Source organism: Tinamus guttatus, unplaced genomic scaffold, assembly GCF_059628265.1.
Source record: "Tinamus guttatus ecotype Peru unplaced genomic scaffold, ASM5962826v1 Tinamus_guttatus_pri_ptg000218l, whole genome shotgun sequence".
Lineage (NCBI taxonomy): Eukaryota > Metazoa > Chordata > Aves > Tinamiformes > Tinamidae > Tinamus > Tinamus guttatus.
Genome location: NW_028288752.1, coordinates 1,119,211 through 1,146,966, shown reverse-complemented (window position 1 = coordinate 1,146,966; position 27,756 = coordinate 1,119,211). Strand labels below are relative to the sequence as shown.

Here is a 27,756-nt window from a genome sequence, read left to right as displayed (position 1 = left end):
CCAGCACTGTGGGGCTTGGTGCCCACACCTCCTTTCACAAAAAGCATGTGTCTGGCTGGGGAAGCTTGTGACAGGGGTGTCTGCGATGACTGGGGAAATTCCAGGTGCTCCTTGAGGTACCTAAGTTGGATTCATTTTGCCTGATATTAATTGTTTGCAAATGATCCAGTCATCTAGGCTTCTCTGGGGGAGACAGGTAGCCTGGGGCTGCTGCCTATGACGTGTCCCTCCTTTGGCTCATCGGCACAGGAGCTCTGAGGAAGTCCTTGTGTTACACATGGCCGAGATTAGATGAGAAAAGTCCCTCCGTGCTGGTCCAGAGGCCACCCCTTCTTTCCCACCTGCACCCGAGAATGGGTGAGAGCCGGGTGGCCGTGCCGGCTTTGGGACATGGTGGGATGTGCTGGTGCGGGAGCACGTCTCACTGAGCAGTGGACGAGATTGGGACTGCAGGCGGCTGTGACAGCAAGGTAAGTATATTCCCATGGTGGATGTACCACGGGGCATTGGGAGTACGGAGCTCCTAAATGAGTCAGAGACAAAAGTAATCATCTAGTTTTTTACCTTCATATATATGATGGAAGAATGAGAGTTCTCGGGGACCCAAATCGACTGGAGAAGCCACCCCAGGCCCATGGCACGGGTGCTCGGGAGGCATCGTGGCCTCAGTTAGGCCATGCTGGGTGCAGGCCATCTGGAGAGGGACGGGAGCTGGCTGCATGGCACGGGTGGCCTTGGCAGCACGCTGCCCCAGCCGAGGTCAGGCTCACACCACACACATTAAAGCTGCCCTGCAAAGGGCCCGTGTACACTGCAGCCCATGGCGGCTCTGAGGGTTTTAACATCACTGCACTACATGAAGGGGGAAAAACCATAAATCCTAAGGTGGCATAATTCCTGTGGGGGAAAGCAGCTCAGCACTGGGAAAAGCGCTCAGAGAACTTGCCCTGGATTATAGTGAAGTTCATAGGTACAGTGGACTGAAGGGCGTCTATAGCAGTGCCAGTCTCCGCACTCTGCCTATGCACAGGCAATATTTTTTGTGGCAGTGTTAGAAACTTAACATGTGCACATGAGCAAACAGAGACACCAATGGTGTTAGCTCCAGGGGCCACCATCTTTCACTACTTTCTGCTCTTCCAAATGTACATTTCTAGACTACAAGCTGATTGGATGATTCGGCTCTGAATTCCTCTCATAACCAGCCTCTCTGTGTGGTTTTCTCCTCCATTTGTTTATGGATGCCACATTGCTAACCCCATAAAACAGGGTTATGGGACATTCCCTGCCCCCATGTCGTAAATCAAGATCCGTAAAATACAGTGATTTATCGCTGACCATTGCCCAGTTTTGTGTTAATGTTTGAACACAGCAATAAAAGAATTACATCATCTCACCTCTGACCAACTTTTGGGGCAGAAGGTCCTTATAAAACCAAGCTCTGCTTGCCTGCAAGACATCTTCTCTTGTGTTGGGAACACAGAGAGCCTTTCCATCATGAGCTTCAATGGAAAGTATGAACTCCAGTCACAGGAAAATTTTGAACCTTTTATGAAAGCGCTTGGTAAGTGTCTGCTCTGTGTGCTTGTGTGTGCCATGTGGTGTTTGTGCTTATGTAGGTTCCACTGGTATTTGGAATAATCCAATTGTACATATGTGTTGATGATACAGGTTGAAAATCCTTCTCAGTTCATATTTCTGTCGCATTACAATGCCAAGGGTTTTCTTTTTAATGCATGTGCATGGAGATGTCATCTCAAAATACAGAAGAGCCAGTATCTCTCTCACTGATGGCTGAGGGTCAAGAGACCCAGGGTGAAGTCCTTCAACTTGCATGAAAACGGTCCCAGCAGTCTCAGCAGCCATGAGCCAGACCAGTGACTGCCGTGGACATGTGCCAAGCCAGTAGAATGTGGTGGCTTTGGGCAGTCAAAACCCTGTCCCATCTGGCTGTGTAATATGGGAGTGAGCATCCTGCCTTCCAGTGCACGGTGCTGCTGCTGTGCAATGGGGCAAGTGTCCAGGCTCCACCACTCATCAGAAAAATAACTGTCGTGTCTACATGCCTACTAATGGACATGGCTAACCAGATTGCCAGGGAATGTGCTCCTGCAGGTGTTACAGGGCAGATGAGCTACTTCTGCAGGAGATGCTCTATGTACCATATCAGCGTCAGGACCTGGTAGAGGACTTGAGACACCTAGTTCAGCAGGACTGAATTTCACCACATTTGCCTTGATTTAATCTGTTTTCTCTGCTCGCTTCTCTCTCCACACTCAGTGAGGGGAGGAAAACAGAGTTTATTCTTTCCCTTTGATGACTGGACAAAGGAGAGAGCTGTTCTGCTCTCAGACAGCTCCTTCACACAAAGTCCTGGATGACCTTATTTATTGTGCGGAGGTGTCACCCTGACAAGGTTTTTCCAGCTTCTCCCTCCAGCAGCAGCAATCTGTCCACTGGTGGCTCTCATGCCCATCTAACAGCCCTTGTTTCTTGCCAGGGCTTTCCGATGAGCAGATCCAGAAGGGCAAGGACCTCAAGAGCATCTCAGAAATTGTGCAGGATGGGAAAAAGTTCAAGATTACTGTGACCGTCGGCAGCAGAGTTCTGACTAATGAGTTCACCGTCGGGGTGGAGAGCGAGATGGAGATGTTGACAGGAGAGAAGGTCAAGGTAAGTGATCAGCTCCACCGCTGCCCATGCCACAGCACTCGGGTACCTTAAATTACCTTTCCGGACAGGTAAATTACCTTTTCCAGGCTGAATCCTGAAATGAAGTCTGTCAATGTGACACACGGTGCTCTTCTCCTGGCAGCTCCTCAGTGAGTCTTGTAGGTGTACGTTTTCAGATACAGCAGGTCCATTTCAGAGCAGCCTTTTTGAGAAAGCTGGAGTCAGACTCCGAGGTTTCTATCTGCCCTGCTAGCTTTTACAGAACACCATACAAACTCCTACTCAGCACCTCTGCAGACGTGCCCTCACATTTCTAAAGCTCTCTTATTAGCCAGTTCAGAAAACACCAGCTGTGATTGCAAAAGTTTTCAAAGATTTGAGGTGAGAAAGGCTTAAATTTACACCATATTGCAACATGAAGCATCCCTCCCATCTTCATTTTGTTGACTTAAAGGTAGTGTGAGAAAGAGGCAAATGAATCATAAAACAATAAATCTGTCCTTTTAAGTCCCAGAGGCTCTTATCTTGTCTGGTAGCCTTTTCCACAGCTCCTGTTTACACTGGGTGAGGTGATTTGGAAGGTGAGGATTTATCACCCTGGAAATTGGCTCAGCTCCCATTCCTAGCCAAGTGTTTGAAGTGGTTCATGAAAAGCCAAGACAGTGCCACTGGCTCACATCTGCCACAGGAGAGGGTGACATTGCAACGCCTTTTTTTTTTGGTGAATAAGGCCCTAAGAGCCTCATATGCCATGTCATGATTCTCAGCATCACTGAAATCCCTAACATATGGCTAAGGGAGAATGGCTGTTTTGAGAGTTTTATCTTCCTGAAATGGGCAATTAGAGGGCAGATTAATATGTCTTATAGCTACACAGATAGATGGACAAAAATGTTTTTTGTTGTTGGTGATTTTTTTTAACCTAAGTAATTTTAACACTGCACGATAGCTGCCCTGAGGGTGTTGTGATAGCTGGAGTCTTTGTAGACCTGCAGCTCCCATCAAGCAAAGACTCTGTGGAGAAGCCCATCCCCTTGAGAGCTTTCCAGGTGCATCTGTATTTGTTTAAGCTCATTATATTGTCCCCCCACCTTGATTTAGGCTACCTCCAGCCTTTCATTGCCACACAACTCCCCATCAGACTCCCAAAAGAGGAGGTTGCAGCAGGCTGCAAAAGGCAGGGCAGGGAGAGGAGGTGATGTGGCACCTAGCAGAGACCCAGGGGCTTCACACCTCTTCGCTTTGAGCTCTTGGTCTGCATGCTGAAGGAGCCTCTGGTGGAAGGGAGATGCTGACCCAAGAGGCTCAGTGATGATGGGGAAGCGCAAGGGCAGGGGCTGAAATGGTCTCTATGAGTAATGTTGATGTCTCCGTCTCCTCCCCTCTCTGCCAGAGTCTTGTGCAGATGGAAGGCGACAACACGCTGGTGGCAACCATGAAAGGGGTCAAATCCGTCACTGTACTCAATGGAGACACCCTCACCAATGTAAGTACAGAAGGGGTTGTGGAATGAATAAATGGTCTATATAGCTGCCTTTGCAGATCCTGATGGAGCCAACCGAGTAGGCCGGAGTAATGCTGAGCACCTCCATGAAGTGTTCAAGACCAGCATGTGCTAGCACAGTGGACAGGCGCTGAAGGGGATTTTGTGTAGTCTAATCACATAATGAGATCATATTCTCAGCCTGAGGTATAGGTTTGTGATAGCACATCTACACAAGAGAGGTGTGGCAGACTCTCTCAGATAAGGGATAACAAATTATCCCTGCACACTTTGGGGTATTCATTCATGTAGCCAAAACTTTAATAACTCTGTAGAGGACAGAGTGGGGACCACTGCACTTCTGATGTGCAAGATCAGATCCTTTCTGTGTAGAGAGTTTGCAGCCACACACCATGAAAAGCTCATGCTTTGTGTTTGCTTTGTAGACCATGACCATGGGAGATCTCACCTACAAGAGAATCAGCAAGAGAATCTAGAAACCCTGTGCATGCTTATCATTTTACTGTGTAAAATGTGTTCACTGGAACCAAATTTATATTAAAGACCTTTTCATTACTATTGTCAGCCTCTTCATTGTGGTTATAGGGAGATGCCATCATTTTCAAGGATTGCTGTAAGAGCTGCCTGGGCCTTGGCACCTACCCTTCACTTGTATCTACGCCCCAACTCATGGAAATTGGGCAATAGGCTCAGCAGATGCTGTTCCTCCATCGGTAGGAGGGCAGGACAAGGATACGGGCTCAGCCCACAGTGAGATGTGCATGTCACTTTTCTGGCAGTCTGGATGCTCTGGGATGGAAAGCATGGGTGGAGGGAAAAGTGCCCACCAGGTGTAGGGCTGGAGAAAGGGCTCTGGCCCACTCGATTAAAGACGTGGACCAATGTGGCCACAAGTCTGGAAAGCCAGGCTGGCTGGGCACAGGGTGCCTTTGGATAGGGATGAGTGTGGGAAGATTTGAGGCATCCCAGGAGCGTCCCCATCCTCTGGTCAGATGGCAACAGGACTCAGTCCTGCAGGCTACATAAAACCCATCGCTATCCACTCCCAATCCTTTCCCACTGACTGGAGGGCCCCAAACAGTCTTCGGGTATTAAGTGTGTGTTTCACACCAAGCTGTGCCTGGTAAATTGGATCCTTCTTCTCGAGTAAAATACAGGTTTTCTCTCCTGGCAGAAAGAATGATGCTGGTTGCTCACAGCAGCCACTCAGCCATCTCTGATGCTCTCCCTCGCACCCGCCAGGGCTTAGATCTCTGGCAGGATGCATGAAGATGGGGTTTCTGACCCACAAAGGAAAGGAAATTCTTCCTTGGTAGCAGCTGCTTCCAAACTGTGTGTGTGGAGGCTAACTGGAAATTTTCACTGGGAAGTGAATTTATGGTTGATGTGATGATGTTCTGGTTGGGATGATGTTTCTGATCTGACAACAGGTTTTGGCACCCATCCCATGTCCATCTCCTTGACAGCACTGTAAACATTTCCTATTTTTAAGTATAGTAACAAATTTATCATAAGTAATTTATCCAGAGGTTGTATCTTCACTTGTTCTGTGTCACTTGCAAAGTACCAGCAGTTGGATACTACTTACATAACTTGCACTTCATGTTCACAAGCATACATGACTTTTTTGAACTCAGCTTCTCACTTCTACTGTCCTTTCCTAAAATACTCATAGACATCATCAGAACAAAATTATGTCATCACGAAGAAGTGATGGAAGAAAACATTTAGGAAAGAATTAAAAATGTAACCAAAGAATTCAGGATCAGGACTTGCCTGGAGAGAAAAGGCTTTGAACAAGAATTTAAAGCATTTTATAACAGATTTTCATACTTTTATTTTTAATGCTAGTGGTAGTAAAAAAAGAGATGTTGTTTCTGCAAGGAGCAATTCTACTCTAAGCCCCCAGAAGATTTTTCTGGACTTTTCCCAAGCAGATCCATGTTCTCAGACAGGTGCCACTGGAAAAAAATCTTTATGGATACACCACATTCACATATCACATTCCCTATGTTTGGAGCTGCCACAGGTGATGTTATCTCACACACATGTATCTGGGTCAGGCTCAAGTTTTATTCCTTCTTGTGGAAGAGACTGGGTGAGGTCTCATTGGAGGGTTCAGGCATGACTTGAATCTTTTGGTTCTTGAGGGCAGCTTCCCTCATCTTGTAATACATGAACTCATTCTGCTGGAACATGCGCAGCTCCATCTCCGTCTGCACACGCATGACCTGAAAGACAGAGCGGTTTAAAGAGCTGTGATGCACAGGATCTCAAAGATAGTGAATAACTCACTCCCTTCACATGAGACCTGTCCGTCAGTGATATCCTAGGCCATGTAATGATGCACCTTGTTCTAGCTCTCTACCAGCAGTGCCAAACTGGACAGAAATAATCGGGTACTTTTTCAACCCAGTTGCCAGTGTGGGTCAAGAAGGCATCAGCCTTCCCTTTGTCACCTCCTCTGTGAGCTGCTGGGAAGCCTCATAGTCCCAAACTCAATTGATGCACAAGAGATACAAGGACCCAGAGTTGACACCGTGCAGAGCCAGGGAACGGGTGTATTCCCATCCATGCCACGGGTCTGACCTATGGTGAGATCCATCATCAGAGTTCGGATCATCTCCAGCCAGGTCACCTCCTGTGGGAGGAGGCAGGGATGGGAGAGTGAGATGCTCGGCCCCACCTTGACCACCTCGTCACTGCATCCCCTTGCATCCCAGGATTCAACATGTGCAGGGTCATTCCTAGTGCTGTATCAGCAGCAGTACCATAGGCCCAGAAGGAGTTTTAGAACATCTTTTTACACCTACCTGACAGTTTGTTAGACCCTTAGCTGCTAAATGTGTGCCATAAACCCACTAGTTTCTTCTAGCTTTAGTTCTGTTGTAATGGAATTAAGACCTCAATAAAGGATTGCATTTGGTATAGTGATTTTTTTTTTTTTTTTGGCTAATAAAGGAGAATGCTGTAAAGTTGACAGGTCACACGAGGAGAATTAAAGCCTAAAGAAACGACAGCTACCCAGGTGTAACTGCAAACAGTGAATCACAGCTGAGCAGTCATAATTTGATTGCAATCTGCAGCTCTTGACCTTAAGCCGGGAAACCTTATCAGTCATTTGAGGAAAAAAATGTATTGCAACTCATTACTAAGAAAGCCTGTCAGTGAGGAGAAGGACAAGGGAGCAATAAATAGAGAACAAAAATGGTCAACATACAATATAAGATAATGGATATCACTTGGTAAGCTGGGAACAGGTCCACCATTTGTAATTTCATATAGCCAAATTGTTATGCCATTCATCTGAGAACAGGGAAAGCAGACTTTCTCAAGAATGGGAGATTTATCCTTGGTCACAGTGAAAAGATTCAGAGACTTGTGGGCCATTTTTAATGTATGCCCTGATGCAGGCTAAAAACTATTTCTCGGAGATGAAAGTTTCCCATAGACAAGAACATGCATTTCTCAGCAATCTGAAATATAACCTAGAGAAAACTACAGCAAGTAAGAAGCAAGTGAGAAGTTGTTTCCACAGCTTGAGCATAATTCCTTTATGGCCAACTTATAGACCACACAGGAATCCCAACACCTACCTCCAGGTCTTTGGTAATGGGGTGGGAAGGTCCGTGGGTGACCAGAAGAATGGCATAAGCTTTACAGATGAGGCCATGGCCAGCTTCAATGAGACCAGCATGCCAGTGGGTCACTCCTGCCCGCATCAGCGCCATCCCCAGCTGCGCATTGTTGGGATGGTAAATTTTCCTGGAAAAACATTGTGTAAGTTTAGTTCAGGGAAGGCCCGAGTTCCCCAATGTTTGTCAATGACAGGTCATGTTTGCTGAATTGCAAACTGTTTGCTGAAGTGACAATCCTACTGCATTTATGCCACTGAAATGCACAGCTCTGCTCTAAAAGGGTGTAATGCATAAGCAGGAGTTATGTGAGGACACGAATTACAGGAGGACATGAGCTGATGTGAGAGGGACGGAGGATGAACAGCATGCTAATAATGAAAGGTGGATACCTGGGCCAGAGAAAGCCAGGCTTTGCAATTCCATATATTTTGACACTCACAAAACCCAGATCTAGCCCTGCAGCCCAGGTTTCACCTGCTTGGCATGCCTAAACTGAGAATGCATCATCACTTCAAGGTGATTGCAGAAACTCCAGAGATGTTTGTGTCATCCCCTGGCAATACATCCCTCCCTGCAGGGACTGCAAGACCACTCTGCTAACTCCTGTATCTTAGATGGGCAAGACACATCCGGGACTCTAAATCCAACTTTAAATCTCAGACAGGGCCAAAAGGTGCTTGGATTTACCTGCAAACCCACTGTTAAGGGCTTATTTAGCATTTTACGCTGTCATGTCATAAAGTAAGAAAGGGAATTACCATGATCCCCATTTTAGACTGAAAAAAAAAAAAACAAGGAACGGGGAGGGGAAGCAATTTCCTCCATGTCATTCAGTAGATCAGTGCCAAGGCTGGGCACTGGCCTCAAAAGCAGCTTGTCAGACCACCATGCCAAGCAAGTTCTGTAAGCTGCTATCACCCTTCTTTGGGGTGATCCCCAAAATCACAGGCTTTTGGGGATAGACTAGACCAAAAGAGAAAGCAATGAGAAGGAGTCGCTTTCAGTACAAGAATGAACAGGATAATGAGACAGGATTTCCTCCCTTCTGTTCTTTATGGCTTTCATTGCTTATTTTTTAATCTTTGCTAACTAATATTCACCAGTCCTGTAGAGAAACCACAATAATAATGAGGTGTGACATTTCTACTGTGAGGTCAGTCCTTTGAGGACCAAGCTTGAAGTTCTTTGTTTTCAATGGGCCTTTGCCACAGGCCTTAGGCATGAATTATTTAACCAAGACAGATATCTAGATATATTATTCAGGAGCGAAGGCAGCCTGTAAGTGCAGCCACCTGGGAGTTCTCTCATCACTGCAACATCTCCTTCCTGCAGTACGCAAGGGAGCAGGCCATGTTCTGAAGCGATTTTCTCTCTTTCCTTTACCCAGCCTTTGTGTTTTGCCACTAGGGCAGCCCATAGATGCAAAACAGAGAGGCTAATGAAAGATGTAACCAAACTCCTTGCCAGTTACAACTCAGTAAATCAGATTGTTTGTGAACTCTTCATTTATGAAAGAGTCCCTCCCTCTCTGCTGATACAATCCGGGCCCAGTCTGAATGCCAGAAATGCTGCCCGATGGGGATAAAGTAATTTCTGCCAAGTAAAAGCAAATTTGGCCCTAAATTGTTCGTATAACATGCTGCCTAACGTTGCATGACCACCAAAAACCACGAAAAATAAGGCACAGCCATACAGGTAGCCGTCCACCATCCTCTTGGCGTAGCCAGCTGCCTCCTCAAACATCTGGAGGTAGGAGAGCACCTCGGAGGCAATGCTGAGGATCCGCAGGAGGTAAATGTTGGTTTCTCCCAGCACAGGCTCCTGTTTCTTCAGGCATTCGCGACACAGCCTCACAACCTAGGGGAGGAGAAGGTCAGAAGCTGCTGCATCAAAGACCCATAGGTTGCACAGTCCCTATCAGTCCTGGAGGACATGCCACCCCTGCAAAGGCGGAGGAAGTTAGGAACAGCTTTTGTTTGTCACAAAACATCTCTACAACTCTACAAAAATGTTTGGCACTCAAATTCATCCTTTCCCAAGACTACATTCATAAAACTGAGAAGGAAGAATCAAGGCCTTTAGCTCAACAAATCCAGGACAAAATATATATATATATCCCAGTTGCTTGGGTTTATCAAAGACAGAGTGTTAAGGGAGTGTTTACACTCCAGTATCATCCACCCAGCCTCAATTTCCTCCATTCTGGAAGGCATCAGCCATTGCCCAAAGTCATTTCAAATCTTTAGCCTGCTGCTCAGTGTTTTCCTGAATCTGTTACACTCTGAGCAGAACAATTACTACCTGGGTCAGAAAAAAAAGGGAGAGAAGAAGAAATGTCTACAGCTGGCTGGTTAGGACATTAGAGTGCAGAGCTGGTCCTGCATCAGCGAATATTAATGTAGTTCACACAGCATGAAACAGCTCCAGCAAAAGAGATGGGGACAGCAGGACCTGGCAGGTCTGACTTCTAAGCTTGCCTTGTAACTCATGTTCTTCACTTGGCAGGTGCTTGGTTTCATGCTCATGTTGGAAATGCCTGGTTGTGCTGCAGGCAGCCCAGGGGAGCCCTGCTCCATTCCCCAAAGCGTGTGTGCAGGGCAAGAAAGCAGAAGCCCAGGGACTCACTTCGTGGTAAACTCCCTCCTGGCGGGCCTTGTTGATCTTCTCCAGCGTGTCCTTGGAGAACTGTATCACTTCCTTCACCGTCTCTGCAGAGGGCTGGAGGCATTAGGAAAACTGGTGAGGAAAACGCACAGTTCACCTCTGATTTCAGCTGCACCCAGGGTGAAGTGTTTTGCCATACACCTCGCAGAGGTTAGGGTTTCCTTGTGTGTTTGAGGACACGATGCACACACAGGCAGACCTGACAAAACACCAACTAGCTCCTAATTAGCTGCCTCTATTCCCTCCACCTAATGCTGAAATATAAAACTATATAGTTGGGAAAGGCTCCTGAAAGGCTAAATTAGAAGGAACAATAGCTTTTCAGAGCTACATTCCCCAGTGTATTTAGGGATACATATACTTGAGTGTTATATCTGTGTTGCATTTCATTATTATATACTGCTGGACTGAAACTATTTAGGTAATCAGATTTGAGCAGTACTCAGGAAGTCCTAGTGTGCAGAGCACATCCAAAGGCAATGTTAATGTCAGTGCAAATTGCATTGCTAACACTGGCTGAGCAAAGCCTCCCAAAATAGGCACTTTCAACACCACTTCCACAGCAGCCTTGTCAAATAAGAAACCTCCCTTGCTTTCCCAAGGCCCCTAATCCTGTTGCCATTATAAACAATGGGAGCTCTGCTACTATTTGGAAGGGGCAAAGAACTGGAAGCCAGAGCGGCTGTTGAGGATGCAAGCTGTCACTCTTGCATATATTTATATATATATATATTCATAGCACTTTTTCCATGCAGCTGTGAGAGCTGCCACTGTCAGGCAAGGGAGCTTGAATGTGAAGAACGTGACAGAGCAGGCGGCGAGCAGCCGCACTCGGCGGCTGAGCTCACTCCAGATACTCATTGTCTGCGGCCACAAAGTATTTTTAATAGCTGAAATCACACACCTTGCATAGCTGTGAGGGGCTTTTTCTGAGCGAGCACAAAAAACCCTTATCCAAACCTGTAGCCAGGGAAAGATTTTTGGTGTTGGCCACAGACGTGTTTAGAGGTGACAGGGCAGGATCCAGCTTTTCCTGACTGCCACCTCTAGGAACACAGGACTGAGCTCAGCTCTTCTGCAGCTGTGCCGAGCTGGAGGCTGAGGATCTTGCCCTAGCTAAGAGGGCACAACTTGCTCCACATTTTACAAACTGTACACTACAAATTATCTGTAATATATTTTTTGTTCTACTGTTTAATACTTTGGTGACCATTCAGTTCCTCACAAAAAAAAAAAAAAAAAAAACAACTTAAATGGTAGCATGAAGTCTGGCACCTCATTTTCTAATATTTCACCATTTTGACTATTGATGGACCACTAGTACTGCTGGGAACTTTTATAAACTTGTGGAAATGCCTTTGGTTAGTTTTATTACCAGGGAGCTAGAGGCAACTTTGGAGGGGGGCTTTTAAATTAAAAAGTGTGCAGTTACTAGATACAAAACATGGCATAACAGGGGTTAAACTGACCTTGCAGGGTGTTCAGACTGGCATAGCATTCAATTAAGTTTTAGTTCTGCTCTCCTGCTTTACATTGGCACTACGTAGACTTCAGTTGTGTTGTGCTTCTGCCAAAATCCAGCTCTACGGTCCCTGAGCGCATCGCGGGCTGAGCTATTTTGCAGGGACATGACTTTGTTGTCTCCTATTTTGTTTTCCATTAACTAAATCAAGAGCCACCTTTGGCTGGAAGGTCCTGGCTTCCTGTGGGTTTGACCACAGTCATTGTGGCAGGATCCTACCTTGTTCTCCCCTTCCTTCACAGCCAGCATCAGGTCATCCTTGATGTGCTTCTTGCAGTGCTCGCACGTGCAATCGAAGTAATACTGCTTCTTCAGCTGCTTCCTCCGCTCCTCGCTCACGTTGAGGAAATCCACGTAGGCAACAGTCAGCTCGTCCCCAGGAGAAATCTTGCTCAGGGCCCGCAGCTCAATCCTGCTTGCAAAGAAGAAGAGAGGAGGGTTAGAAAAGCCAAGGTGAGGGATCCTAGATCTTGGGGCCAGTCCTGCTAATGACCCCAGCTCTTGCCCTGGGGCACTGCGCTCTGTCCCCAAGGAGGCCAATGCATAAATGTGCAGCCGTTTGCTAACTAAACACATTCTAAAAGGTTTACAGTGCTTCTCCTGACCCTCTGCCTAGCAGAGATACACTGGAGAGTGGAAAGGGCCTGAAATAGAAGAATTTATGGCCAGGTTAATATACCTGGATGGGGGATCACTGTAGGCATAAACTTCTGCTGTGTCACAGGGGATTTGCCAGAAGAAAGCCCTGAGATGAGAAGTGCACAAGCAGCACTGCAAAATGCTGAGTTTAGACCCTGGATGTTTTTTTAAGCACTGCTTGCACCCTACTCACACAGCCCTGGCAAACCTCCCAGATCACCAGCCCACGCTGCTTTCGGTATCATTTTCACTCTGAAAAGTTTGGAGACTGCGGCTAGACCAAAATTCAGGGCAAACACTTCAAAGAAAAACAGGCCTTTGGAAAAGCCAGATCTTTGTAGCTGCCTCACTCTCACGTCTTTCCCTGAAAAAGGTCTTCAATAATGTGGATGCACCAAATAATTCCCTTGCTGTTTCGCTTCAGCAGGCTAAATCTCTCTCTCGGTTATTCGGGGTGCCCTGACAATCACAGGGGCATAACTGGCTGCAGAGATCAGCCCGAGGGGAATAAAGCCCCACCAAACAGCCATGAAAGGGGGTGTTTTTGCATGCCTGCTGTGACCCACCTACCACTGGCTCTACCTGTTCTTGGAAATAATTCTTGGCATCCCAGACAAGCGACCAAAGGCTTCACCCACGGCACAGCCAGATGCATTAGAAATAGGTCTGTTGTGGAGGATGGTTTTCTTTTTCCTGCGTGATCGTATTTCTGCAGAGGGTCCGTAATTCACATCAGGGAGCTCCCAACACCAACCTTGGTACCGCTGCATCTTTCGGCCACGCAAGGCGGCTGCGTAAGCGACCCTTGGAGGCCGGGCTTGACCTTCTCTTGGCACTGAGTCACATCAACGGCCTCTTTCCTCTTAAATTCATCAGTAAGGAGGCCATCGTCACGCAGGACAGCTATTAGTTATGCCATGCCCATGAGACAACGCCAACCGGAGCTGGATGCAGCCAGCAGCCAGCTCCTCCAAGGAGAAAGTGCATAAAGAAGAGCAATTTCCACATTTTCTTATTTAAGCATTCCTTTGTCACACTTAAGGGGATCTTTGTTAACGTGAGTCATGCAGGGAAGCAGAATCAAGCCTCTCACTTTTATGATGCCTCTGATAGCCCAAGCAAACGAGGTGTGTTTGAAGCAGGAATAGAATCACAGAATCATTATGCTCGGAGAAGACTTGGAGATTGAGTCCAAACCCCTGCATCCCTTGCACGGAGGAGATCAGTTGGGTTCAGGACAAGCATAGCAGCGCAGGACGTATTTAAAACACTGCAGTTAAAGGGACACTGAGCCGAGAGCGGCTGGAGCAGGGATTGATCAAACACCGCCAGCACATGGGGCCCACGCTCCCTGTCCCCGGCATGTGCAGCGAGGGGCACAGCGAGGGGCACAGCGAGGCCCGGGGAGCCCAGAACTGAGGTCACCCAGAGACAGCAGCTCCAGGCACAAGTTAAACCCACTCGCCCGTTTTTATGGTCCTCTCTGTAACGCATGGGGCAAACACCAGTGGTGGAGAAAAGGACGTTAGGAGTGTTTCACCTCTGCCAGTGTCCCTTTAACTGGACTGACTATAATAAACCAAGTGCAGCGAGTTAAGCAGAGAGCTTTTTATTTTTTTTTCTCTCTCTTTTTAATATACATTTTAGGGAACTCTTTAACAGGAGAGAGATGTTTGGGTCAGGTAACAGCGGCATCATTAAAAGGTGAACTGTTAAAGAGTTATTACGACAAAAACGTGTGAAATCTGCTTCTGGAGGCATTGCTGTTGGAGTGAATGCATTCAAAGGGCGCTGCTGGTTACAGAAGAAACACAGGCTATTTAGTATGTCAGCAATGCAATCGTTTCTCATCTCATAATACACAAGGTTTTATTTTGGGCTACACAAGATTAGCGAGACCTTGTTCTGACTTTCATGCTCTTGTCCGTAGTGAGGAGAGAAGTGAGGAGTGGAGGAGGGAGATCTCGGGAGCAAGGGAGAGAGGAAAGGCAAGGGAGGGAGCTGGCTCACACTGAGTATCACCATGATGTGTTTAACATACTACCAAACGTAGAGGTAAGTGAGGTTGGGGTTTAGTGGGGCTTTACAAGGGAAGGACGAAGAAGAGTGAAGGAAACGGGGGAAGTAACACTCTTTGCCAACAGGGCTCTCGTTCAGAGCCCCTCGGCGCTGCTTGCGGCCTTTTTATTAACAGGGGGCACGAGGGGTAGAGGCCAAGGGGAAGGAGGATGCTTACAAGACCGACCCACCTCATCTGTGTGTGGAACATTGATCTTACAGCCTCATGACTGAAAGACAAAACAAACATCTGCAGTTTACACGGGCGCAAGTACAATGGAAGAAACTGGAGTCTGCATGCCCAGCGCTGAGCACGGCGGATGCAGCCGGGTGGCATCGAGCTCCGTCCGTAAGCGGGATGCCCAGCGCCAAGTTGTGGCCCATCTAAGGGACGGTCATCCTGGCTCGGTGCTTTTGGGAATGCTCTTGGACGGCAGACGAGCAAAACCCCCTTCTGACATTTTGCAGGCACCAAAGGGCTAATTCTCCCGCGTGCACCAGAGGTGTCTCCACTGACATCGCCAGAGACATGCTCACTAGAACGCAACTTACAGCAGAGGTTAGACCAAGCTTCTCCACCAGGTTTTCACAAAAAAAAAAAAAAAAAAAAAAAGAAAAGAAAAAAAGGACACGAAACCTTCATTCTTTACTCAGCCAATTGCACAACATAACCAGACGGTCAAGGTTTAAAGTCAGTAAGAGGATGCACATGGGAGCTTCAGCAGGCTGCCAGGCAAACAAAATGTAATTCCTCTACTTACCATGCAAAAACTCAGGCTTCAGGGTTGCTCTCACTGTTAATTACCTCCTCCACCTTCTATGCTGGTTTGAGGGGCTCTCCCAGTCCTCACAGTAAGAATTTGATCCAGGGCAATTGGATATCAGAGCACAGACTCCAATTGACTCTGGATCAGGCTCTGTGTCCCCCAGAGGTAACTATCCTAATGCAATTTTTAATTATCCCTCTTTGCTCGCTCCCCATCTGCGTAATAAACACTTTATTTATTAGATAAAACTGGCAGTAAGAATTCGAGTGCACAAGCAATGTGTTAGTTAAAGAAAGGAGGCTCTGAGGTTATCTTAAGCTCAACATTAAGGTTTGCTAAATGCAGGTCTATAGGAAATCTTCAGCCTAAGTGGGATATTTTGATGAAATACTGTGGCTGTGCTTTATGCAGGCAATTTCCCCTAGATGGGGTCTTGGACCTGATGTGTCTTTATCCCCATATGAGGATAAACAGTAGTTTATGCCTCGTATGGCCTGGAAGGCGGTTGTGAAGGGCAGAGCATCCTCCCACTGGGCTGCATTGTAAAAATGTGCAGAGATGGGCAGCCTCACTTTCAGCTCCACAGAAATGTCCCTGCATTTCCTGTTGTTTTTCTCATAACTGTGCCATGGTTATCCCACAGATTTTTCCTTACAGAGTAAGAACAGGCAATGCACAGCGATCATGAGTATCTTGCACTGGTACATGACTCTGTTTTTCAGACATCAATCACAACTATCGTTAAGATCTCATTGCTAAAGAGTTAATCAGTGATTAATAGAGACTGCACACTCTCATGAAGGTGAGGATTTGTGTTAGGTATGGTTATAAACACATCAGCACATAGCGATACACAGCTGATTGCGGGCTTTTGTAATAAGAACTCGTGAACTGTGGACTCACAATATAATCTAAAATAACTCATTAACCATAATTGTTCCTTTATGACTCATAATTGAAGCCTCAATATAGGGGTGTGGCCTTCATTAGCTAATTAACAGTTTATCTGTGTGTTTGTAGATTGAATTTCAAAACTGATAGGACCAAGGGAAAAACTCTTTGCCAGTTCGCTGGACTTTGGGCCGATCTTACTGATAACTTCTATGCATTTGGTTAATGCATCAAAACATAATTTTTAAAAGAATGACCATGAGAGAAAAGAGCTCTCGTTTAGAAACAAAATTCTGACTTTTTCTTTCTGAGATAAAAGAGGAAGAAGAAAGAAATCCACTCACTTGCCGTTGTTGAAGATGACGGTACAGTTGGGCCAGCAGTCATGGTTGGTCTGGCAGAGGTTGGGGAAGATACCCACACCAACAGCCTGAAGTCCTCTTTGGTCACTGAGGGTGAAGCCATTGCAGTTGATCTAGGTCCAAAACACAAGCAGGAACAAGTGTCAGAGGAGAAAGAAATTACTTCAGCTATATTTTGGCATCAAGATTTCTCAAACCTTCCTGATTCTTTGGGAGAGGTATATCCCTAGCATTCCACCCCCAAACTTTATGAAGTGTCTATAAGGTTATCATGGCGGGTAACTGTAAAAATGACACCTTTAGTTGTGATTAAACATCAGTAGGAAGTGATGCAGGACTCAAGCAGAAGGACCCGCTCAGAGCAGAGCTGAGTAAACACTGCAGCATATTTGCTGCTTGTATCCATCCTGAGTGTTTAAGATAAATTTGGTTCGACAACGCATGGGATTTCTCATGTTCACCCTATGTAAATAATTCAAAAAAAAAAAAGGTCACAGAAAAATGAATTTGAAGCAATTTAAGTAGAGTAGCTGCAGAAAGCAAAGTTCATACTTGTAAAACCAGGTAACCACAAGGGGTGCATTCAGCCTAGAAAAACATCTGCTGGGCAGCCCACACAGCTCAGAAATCAATTATAACAGTTCATTATGAGTTATTTTGTAAATCATTCAGGAAATAGTTTTTATTCACAAGTATACACAAAGGAAGTATTCCCAAAGGGGAAAAAAATGATAAAATACCTGCAAACAAAATAACTCTCTCGGCGGCTAATTGTTTTACTCCCTTTAATTGCTTTATTTCCATTCTTAACTGAGTGTGTTCATATGTATGTATGTATGCATACATATGTAAAAACTACATATAACTATGTATAATTAGCATACGTAGATGTAAGAATCTAGAGTACACAAAATATAATAAACATATTAATGCATATATTCATATTGTGTATTCAAAAATTTTGTGCTTTATATGTATATTTAAATAGAGTATATATATGTGTATGTATAAATGCATCATATTTTAAGTATATTTACTAAAAATGTATTTAAATGCACCTTCCTAGTTCTTCCAGGCACAGGGAGATGCCCAGTGTGACTTGCGGTGTGAATCATAGAATCATGGAATCATTATGATTGGAAAAGGCCTTCAAGATGACCCAGTCCAACCACAAAGCCTTCAACACCATCCCTGTTAAACCATGTCCGTAAGGGCAGCATTGAAGCCATTTGCTGCATGCTCCGACAGCTAAAACTGCTCCAGGCCTTGGCGTTGCTGTGCCCTGGTTTCCCACATGGAATCACAGGATGGAGGCAGGTGGGGAACGCGGTGCTACCCATAGCACCCAAAGTAACAGCCTGTCCTGGCCATCCAGGCTGCTACAGCTTCTTAAAGGCAAGAGAGGAGGAGGAGTGCAGGCGTCCTGCCCTGAGAAACTGAGGTGAATCTGAGGTTGGCACAGCCTGTGACCTTAAACCCAACCTTCGTCCTCGCACTCCTTGTACCTACCACTCCGAACACATGGGAAATAAATTGCATGCCAAACTGCTGGCTCTGTGGTGGCCAGTACTCGAGGAAGCTCTCCACATCGGCGTGCAGCTCCTTCTTCTCCTCCTCGCCAAAGCTGTCCACGTGGTTCTGCAGCTCGTCGATGGAGACCAGGCAGCCCTCCGCCAGCCCGCTGCCTTCCCTCTCCATCCTCCACAGGATACGGGCTGCCAACCTGGCCAGGAAAGAGCCCCACAGATGAGTGTCCTGCTCGGACTGTCCAAGCCAGATGCACCTCTGCCCAGCAGGAGAAACATCAAAATTCATCCCAGCTCAGGAATACTGCTGGCTTTCCCCAGTCCAACTCACATCCAGGTGTCCAGGTCCCAACCAGGCCACCCAGCTCTTATCCCCCACCTTTTGGGGGGAAGCCCTGTCTTCTCCTACCGTTTTCAGGCCAGCTCGTGAGCCAAAGAGCCAGGCTCACGGCACAGACTCTCGGGGCCACCGCTCACCTGATGTTTTCGGTGGGCACTTTGCCGTGTCTCTTGATGGCGGAGCACTCGCTCTTGTGGTCCAGCCACGCCGCTCGCTGGCAGGTCCGGTCGCAGTAGTAGGCGAACTTGCACTGGCCACAGCGGTGCAGCCTCTCCTGCCGTTTGAAGCAGGTGTGACAGACGATGTGAGTCAGGCTGGAAGGACAGAAGGACCTGTTGGCTTGTACCTTGGAGCAGGGTCACACAGCCCAATGCTCCAGCAAAGGCTCCTCGCATGTGGTGAGGACAGACCCTTCCTGCCTTTTTGGGAGGAAGGGGAAACCTGCTATGCAAAGCCCTGGCTTAATCCTCCTGAGTTTGCCTAGTTGCTTTTCCCTTTGGCTATGCTGATCTGTATGACAGATATGTTGTTTAAAGGGGGGAAGCAATAAAACATTCCTCAGCTCTTAGCCCTCTTGTCTGCAGCTCATCTGCTTCTTCTCAGCACTGCCATTGCTAATAGGGTTTTCAGTTTGTTTCTGTCGTCTGTGTGGCCCTTGTTAAAGTACCAGCCGCCCGTTTGCTGAGCTGAAAGCAGATGCTTAATGAGTCTATCGCTTAACAAACGTGAAGGAAAACGGGAAGGCAAAGAGCCAGCCCGAGTGTGGCACAGAACAGAGCTGCCGCAGGGAGATGCTGTCACCTTCTCCCTCCCCTGGTGCTGGCATGTGTCTCCTGGCCCTCAGCCGTCACAAGACAACAGAGCAGAGCCAGGGGCCAAGCTGGTTCAAGGCTCTCCTGGTCCCAGTGACTACAGGCAGATGCCACTTGTCAATTAAAAGCCAGGATTTCCATGAAGCATCCTATAACTATACATATGTAACTATAACCAAGGGGGAGGAATATATCACATGATACTGATGTCTGTCACGGCTCATACTTCTCTCTGAGAGCATCCAGGCCCAGGATCAAGGGAAATCCCCCACCACACGCCCCATCCACACTTCCAGCTGCTTCATCCTGGGAAGCAGCCTGTCTCATCCTTGCTTCACTGGGAAGCAGGCGAAAACTCTCTCCTGCCCAAACAACTTCAAGACTTTCTACTTGCTGATGGACCCAGTTAAACCTAGTAGGGTTGTTAGTAAGCCTAAGGACTCGTGACTTTTAAATGCAACAGACAACATGGAGTTTCACCGTCCCAAAGATGAAGCCTGGATGGAGCTGAGTTGCTCCCACCTTGCAGGAACAGGGCATCAGATGAGGGACACAGTGGGCAGAGCAGTGGGCAAGCCTGGAGAGCTCTCTGGCCCTACAGAAGGCGTTTGCCTGCCTGATTTGCAGCTCCTGACAGCCTGCTCCTCCAGGCAACTGCCCACTTTGCCTCCACCATCCCCAGGCTCGAGGGTGTGGGAGAATTCACAACATTCCCATCACTTAGACACTGCCAGCCCTGGGAAGGAGGTTCTCCTCATTACGAAAAGCCCACTGACTGCAGAGGCAAAGGGAACATCAGCACTGCCCTGCCTGCAACAAGGAAACCAAAGCACAAGGACATGAAAATTTATTGAAGGTCACATGAGAAGGCGGTGCCACAGCTGGTAATCAGACACAGAGGCTCCATCCAGAAGACTCTCCTGCTTCTCCACTGTATATTTAAATATCTATATACACATGTATGTATATTTACACATATCATTGTACTTAAAATGCCCTTCCACTCCTGCAGCACTGTTCCATGACCCGCTAATGCAATCCACCCTGATCCCCTGGCCCTAGCAGGATGAAGAAGCCCGTTGATTTGAAGCCAGATGACTTGCAGCAGGCAATGCAGCGTGCAAAAAATGAGGTTTGCAAAAGGACAGTGAGCAGTGGCGGCTGGTGAGAGGGAGCCCACGTCAAGGTAAGCATTTGGGAAGTGCAGGGGGCAGCTTGTGCAGGAAGGGGGATGCAACCACCTCCCTTAAATCAAACGAGAGTGCTGGGTGCTGGTGAGAAATGCAAGGCTGTGCTCTGTCAGCTGTCAAGTCTGGGGGGCAGAGAGGTGCAAGAGCGATTGCACTCCTTGTAAGGGAAAGAGGAGCCACAGAGCTGATAAAACCCACATGGCTACACCGTGCCGGGAAGCACAGGGATGTATCTCACCGGGGAATGGGGCTCCCGCTGGCGCCTGCACGTTTTGGGGGCTGTTGGGGAGGGGAGAGGGGGCTGGAAAAGTTTCCCTGTACAGAGGAATGGCAGGTTGGAGGAGGAAATGGTGCAGCAGACACTCATTCCTGAGACACAGGTTTGTGTCTTCCCTTTTCCTCCCTCAGAAGAGAAAAATACTGAAAGGTTGGCTTTGCATTTTGTCATTTATTGTACAGGGTGCCCAGTGTTTCTAAGTTCCAAGTGGAACTTACTGCCAGCCCTGGAAAGCCACCATTTCTGAGGAGAAGCAAAAATGCACCAAAAAAAAAAAGTCATGGGAGATTTCCTGAGAAAATGAAGGAGCAGTAAGAAAAATGCAGGAGCAACCACTCATGGGCAATCCGAGCAGACTGCCAAGTATAAGAACTACCACTTCTCTCACAAAACCTTTGTGAGATCCTTCATGCTCAGAAACGACCTAAAAGAAGAACAGATTTATTGTTATTGTGCATGTGAATGGGCTCAGTTCTTGGTGCCGTGAAAAAAGGGTGAGACAGAGGTATTTTAGATTAATTCCTAAATCTTAAAAAAAAGAAAAAAAAAGTGTTCAGCTACTGCCTAGTCCTGCAAGTCTCTAAATGCCCCAGATTTCTCTTGACACAACCTCTGCCATCCCAGAGGTGCTCCGAGCTGGACTCCCAGAATTGGGTTCATGAAGTAGAGCTCTCCCTTGGGCTCTTGTCCCCAGGGCCAAGAACATGCTCTGACACCACCTCTCCTGGAGGTCGCCAGCACAGCGGACACCAAAGGCAAGCAATGGCCCTCAGTCCCTCCATCCTTCCTCAGGGAAATCCCTCAAGGACAGAGGGAGCAGCCTTGAGGTTAAACCCAAGTCTAACAGACTGTGGAAATCTCTGTGCTATGAAACCTTCTCCATCTGACCTAGAAAATGTTTAACACAACTCAGGATGGCTGCACTTGGCCAGACAGAACTTGTTCTCCTTGTAAGAGAGCAGCCCATGCTCTGAGGCCAAGACACCTCATGCCTAGGCAGCACTGAAGGTTTCTGGAGACACATAAGGCAGCCATCCATGCACTTGGGTGTTCAGACCCTTAGAGCCTCAGTGCTTGGCTCCCCTCGCTTTGACAGAGACAACACAACCGCTCTCTGCCACTTGTGCTTACACTGCAGATCCACACTATTTGCATCATCTGTCCATGCCTTCATCACCCCTCTGTGCTCACATAACCCAGATAGCAAGGACGTCTCTTCTTATCCCATCCAAAAGTAGGATGTTCATTAGCACAATGATTTCCTCAGCCTGTCCAAGCCTTGCCAGACCAGAGATTTAGGACTGCTTGGAGGGCCAGGTGCCACCAACTGACTCACTAATCGACCTTCTCGGGGCCTCGGGTTTCCTCGGTCCCTCATCCAAGTGTCAACAAAGTTGAACGCTCAGAGGCTCCTGAGATCTGATAGTACTTGGATGAGATGCGCAACTACCACCAGTCCCGATTGTAGCTACGCTCACAGAAGCGGGGGTTCAACACACCGGCTAAGGAAAGTGAAGGTGACAGAGCAATAGCAACATCGAGCACTGCTCTCCATGAAAGCAGAAGCAGAGAGCCCTTGTGGCTGCTTGGAAGTGTGATGGGTTCAGACCTGCTGCTCCTGCCAAGACAGAAGCTGAGAGCTGCCATGCAACACGTGTTCACCTCATCCATGAGACACGCACACGACCTCCCTTCGCCTCTCATTCGCTGATGGGGAAAAGCAAAGTGAGACACCGTGAGTGTGAACATTGGGATTTCACTGAAGAGCTCACGGGTATGATGAAGAGCTCACGGGTATGATGAAAAGCTCATAAAACTCCCTGAAATGAGTTTATGCTAGTCTGCATATACCAGGACACACGCAGATGATCTAACATACAACTAAATCCCTCTGCTTCATATATTGGCTGGCTAGGCCACCAGGGTGACAGGTATATTTTAGACTATTTAATGACTTTTTAATGAGGTGTCAGTGTGGTTTTCTTTCAAAAAGCTGGGTTTTCCCCCCAAGTTTTGTTTAAGCTTTTGAATGAGCTAAATCACCAAACAAAATCAAAACCTAGAAAAGTTTAAACTGTATGAATACAATCACATTGGTTCTCAGCTTTTATTGACAGTGTTTGAGAGAAATGCTTTCATAATATTTTCAGAAGTATATTGCTATAGAAAAATTTGCCTTTCTTATATCCTTAGGTCATTACAGCTACAAAAATACAGCATCCCACATTTCCCCTGGAAAATGCTTGTGGGGTTGTTTCATACATCAAAAGAAGCACAAAAATAGCGTGATCTTAGGTTTTTTTTTTTTTAGATCACTCATCCAGCAGCTCTTCAGGTGATCCTGGCTTTCTACCACGTGATACTCTTTGCCTTGACTACTGTTTCTCAAGCCCCACTGGTTAAAGAGCAAACCCATCAAGAGAAGGTTGACAGAGATATATCAGGGCTCCCTATGCCGGGGGGAAATGTAAACTCCTACAGGCTTGAGAGCCAGCAGCCGTGTCAGAAGAGAAGGTCACATACTGTACATTTTGCCGAGGCAACAGGAACACCATCGTCCTGAAGGTGGCCATGAGGAAAGGAGACCTGGGTCTTCCAACAGAAAGTGAAAAAGGTGGGTGGAAAGGATTAAACTGCAGCAGGTAAGAAGAGGACTAGTCTCAATCAGAGACAAGGGGTGAAGAGAATGCACAGGGGAGCTGTACATTGAAAAAGGAGCCCATCAAAGGCACAGAATTCCTCAAGGGGATGTGCTTCCAACCTTTTGCATCTATTTCAGGACAAAGCAATCCTGACACTGACTTTTTTTTTAAGTGTTATTTTAGCTGATAACAGTGAGGCTGATTCAAACAAGAATCAGAGAGTGTGTCTGCACTTCATCCAAACAGCGAAATACTTGAGATGATTGCACCGAGTTCTGCACCACCTTTAAATTGGTGTTTGCCATTTCTTTACACTCCAGTTGCTCTAGCTCAGAGAGAGAGAATGGACTTGCTGCAGGAGCTGCCACCAGGTAACCAGTCTATAAAGAAAAGGGTCAGCTTTGACAGTCAGATCTTGGCCTTAAAAATCTAAGAAGCTATGAGCTGTCTGGTGTTTATAGTTGACTACTCTATACTATTGTACCTGTCAGTCCTCTGTGGATGTCTTGGACACCTTGGGGCAACTCAGATGGCACTAGACACTGTGTGTTGGCAGGTGAATCCTGCCCTTAGCTCTGTGAGGACATGTGTAGACCTTAATTCTGGGTGTCTTAATTTGCAAGCTGCAGCCCAAGTGGATAAGCCATTGTATCACCTTGCATACTGTTCTCACGTAAACGATGGGTCTCCTTTCCTTGCTCTGGTTGCAGAGTTTTGTCAAAGAAACTGCTACTTTTCAGCAAGTGATTTTCCCCACTGTGCTACAGAATCTCTGCATCACCTAAGCCAAAGTTTATCTGCACTTGCTGCTGTGAGCACCTAATGCCGAGTGCCAGGACAAGCTACTCAGGCTCCCTAGTTCCCTGGATAGTCGGGATGAAGAGGTATGTTCCTCTTAGGGCCTTGCAGAACGTGCAAGTTTAGGCTCCAGCACTGAACAGCTGTCCGGATGGGTCTGACTCTCTCCAGGAATTTTGTGGATTTTCTAACTTAGACGCCAGAAGTTAATACACTTCCATCAGAAAATGTGAATTCCTCATGCCACAGCCATGTTCTTCACCACGTCAAAAGATCAACAGCTCTTCTGGAGCTTCTGCATTTCTGGACAGTAATGCCTCCTATCTGATCCCAGTTCCATACCCCACCACAAACAGCAGGCGCTTCCCACCCTGTAGCACAGCCACACCAAGAAAATAACGTTGCACCTCAGCAAATCTGCTCCCCCTAGCCCACAGCACATGTTTTCACTTCATCAGCATCCCTTCCGCACCCAGACTTCCCAAAGAAATGAGTTCCTAAAAGGACTACAGGATTTTCAAAGTACTCTGCCTCTTCATGCTTCCCTGGTAGCCCTCACTCATGCAGAAAGCTGAGCTCTGTGGAAAATCTGGTCACCTATGTGAGTGATAAGGTATGACCCAAAATCTTCAAAGATTAAGCCCACGCATTGCTCCTACTTAAATTCTCTTTCCATAGTATACATATACGCTGCTTTCAGCAAGACGAACACGCTGAGGGGAATTGGGGTGAGGGACTCTGGACTTGCATGTCCCATTGCAGGGTGAGCACCTTTTTAATACTGTAGGTGCAACACAATTTTAAATCCTTCCTCTAGCCACCGATAGACAGAGCTCCTGTCTCCAAACACTTTTTTTTTTTTTGTCTGTGGACATGGGAAAGATAAAAATATCCTAGGATAATATCCTGGGGCAGCGATAGAAGCCACCTTCAAAACCAAAGCTGTGTGTGTGTGTGTGTAAAACATTGGAGTTGCTTTTGCAAGAAAAAAAAATGTTGGTTTCCATGAGGTCTTAGGCACAGGATGTGCCCTGCTGAGTGTGAAGCAACAAGTATTGAGTTGGCACCGTCTGCTTCAGAGATGTCAGGAATGCATTTCATCACCAGCATATATAAAGTGCTATGGGATGAAATATAACATAAGAGGCTAAGAGTCTGTTATTACCATTGCATGGGAAGCACAAACGAGTAGCAAAGGAAGACAAGAATGACGGAAACCATCCCCATCCTCCGCAGTCTCAGGGAAGGGATGTGCTTGTTGCACCTCCTTGCTGCTCAGTGCCTGGATCTGCCTCTGGAAGCCAAATAAACAGAGCCTGCACGGGGAGGGAAGGGCATCTCTCCCCATCGGAGGTTTTCAGTCAGAAACCTAAGCCTGGGACACGGTCTGCACCCTAGGAGCTGGGGCGGTGAGAGTTTCTCCCCCTATCTATCTCACATTACACAAGTGACATTTGAAAATGCAAGAAAGCTGTAGCTCTTTGACACGATCACACGAGCAGCTATACCCATGATGCTCGCAATGCTTCAGTTAGAAGGAAAAAAATAAGTCATTCAAGAATCAAAAGGCAAAATGTTTTCAATGGTCAAAAGGATAATTATTGTTTTTAACACAGCATATGGTAGATTTCACTGCCAATGGGAATACCCAAAGCAAACACAATATCACAGTGAGCTCCCAACTCGTAACCTGAGGGAAACTAAAGAGTAGGAGCTAAAAGGACATGTCAAGGAGAGACGGTTTTGTCTAACTACTGTAATCAAACTCAGTTCAGCTACAGTTATAATTCAAGAATTTATAACATTTAATTGAAAAAAACAGTTTTAATGGTGTGTGCTTGCAATGACATGTTAAAATCAAAAACAATATCGTCATTGCTATTGTACAGGTTTGTGAAAATGTTCTCCCACTGATATTACGAAGACAAGGAAAAACGCAGATGAAAGACACAAAAATACTTGCTACGTGCTCTGTTCATTTGATCCCTAATTCTCTGCTATTGCCAGATCACTGAGTAGCACAAATCAACTTCATCTGACTCCATCCTAGACCTCGTTAACAGGGTTGATTCATTCGGGGAAAGCTCCGACAGGCAGAATCACTCACTACCCTATTAATCTGCAGAGCTTTCACCAAAGCCACTGGCAATATGGGGCAAATCTCAGTCTCAGGACTCAACACGATGCCCTTGAAGAATTACTTGGTCCTGACAGCAACATGGGTTTTGGAAGACGTGGAACACTCTCAATTTTCACTGCACTTGGTAAAAGCTGGGGCACTGAGCACCTTGCGAGCTCGCACCTTGGAAACCATCTGTCCTTATTGAAAATAAGAAGCCTCCTCTGCCTGCAGGAAGGACAGTGGCCGTGAGCTGCAGACGCCTCTTTGCACAAGTGCTTCTGCGCTCCCTTCACACTCTGCGCTGATGCTATCCAGACCCTTTCAAACTTCCACCTGCGCAGCCAGATCGGGCTTTGCACCGAGACAGCTTCTGATCTTTGTTTTACAAGGGTTCCTCTCTTACCTATCAAAAACCACGGCGGCGTAGGCTGGCTCCGCGAAGATGACATCCCCGGGCAGGAATTCCTTCAGCGCTCGCAAGCCGCGGCCTTTGCCTTCAGCCGGGAACACTTCCACTGACTCCATTCCCCCCTTGGTCATCTCAGGGACCCTTCGGCACGGGAGGCGGGCACGTCGGGGCGCACCAAACCTCCCGTCACTCCCGGCACCTTCAGCTTGACACCAGACCACACTTATAAGCAGGCTGGCTACCCCGAGCACCCACCCCCGGCGGCACCGCTTCCCATAGGAGGGCAAGGGGGTGGGAGGAGGAGGAGGAGGCGAAGCTCTTCGGCGCGACGGTGCCGACCGACGCAGGGAAATCAAAGGGCTGGGACTCCTGCCGCGTTAGGAAGCCCCTCTCCAAAAACCACGTTTGGAATTGTTTCTGCCAGCCACAAGCAGTTGTGTATGTTAGGACTTGGAGATTAATTTATGCTCGCCCGTTGGGGAGGGAATGTATTCTCTTGGCGGGGTATTTTTAGCAACCACATGCTTCTGTCTCTCAGGAAGCAACAGCTGAGACAGTGGGATGGGGAGGGCTGGAACGCATATTTCTGACCCCTTCCACTGTCATCTGGCTTTTTCCAGAAACTAAACAATGCTGCTTTATTTTTACCCTTCGAGGAGAGGGCCCGTGATCTGGGGCAGGGAGAAGAGAGAAGCACACGCCCCCTCCATTGCCATCGGAGCCTGGAGAAGGGGATTTGCTTCCCAAGCGCTGGCAGAGAGTTCACAGAGCAGCCTGGCGGCAGGAGCGAGGAGGACGTGTTAGATATTCACACAGTTTTGGATGCGCTGGGTGCTCTTTGAAAAGGCAGCACATTCAAGGGCGCTCTTCACCTCCAATGCACATCACAGAAAAGAGTTGGGGATTTTGGCCCACCTTAATA

The 27,756-nt window shown here is 47.2% G+C and overlaps 2 protein-coding genes across 3 annotated transcripts; one reads left to right on the top strand and one right to left on the bottom strand.

Moving 5' to 3' along the window:
- Window positions 1–1,444: 1,444 nt before the first annotated feature.
- FABP1 (fatty acid binding protein 1) lies at window positions 1,445–4,735 on the top strand. Its single transcript, XM_010217683.2, has 4 exons — window positions 1,445–1,564; window positions 2,501–2,673; window positions 4,067–4,159; window positions 4,603–4,735. Exons 1-4 carry the CDS (start codon window positions 1,498–1,500, stop codon window positions 4,651–4,653), a joined length of 384 nt encoding a protein of 127 aa, XP_010215985.2. The 5' UTR covers window positions 1,445–1,497; the 3' UTR covers window positions 4,654–4,735.
- Window positions 4,736–5,911: 1,176 nt separating this feature from the next.
- Window positions 5,912–27,014, bottom strand: SMYD1 (SET and MYND domain containing 1). Of its 2 annotated transcripts, XM_010217681.2 has the most exons (10): window positions 26,829–27,014; window positions 18,722–18,898; window positions 18,228–18,441; window positions 16,701–16,831; window positions 14,890–14,928; window positions 12,221–12,413; window positions 10,441–10,533; window positions 9,509–9,672; window positions 7,774–7,942; window positions 5,912–6,408 (listed from the first exon to the last, which is right to left on the bottom strand). In XM_010217681.2, the coding sequence occupies exons 1-10, from the start codon at window positions 26,963–26,965 to the stop codon at window positions 6,250–6,252; spliced, it is 1,476 nt and encodes a 491-aa protein (XP_010215983.2). In that variant the 5' UTR covers window positions 26,966–27,014; the 3' UTR covers window positions 5,912–6,249. The 2 variants fall into 2 exon arrangements, with proteins under 2 accessions (XP_010215983.2, XP_010215984.2); XM_010217682.2 differs by lacking the exon at window positions 14,890–14,928 and having other exon boundaries at window positions 5,913–6,408.
- Window positions 27,015–27,756: the final 742 nt, after the last annotated feature.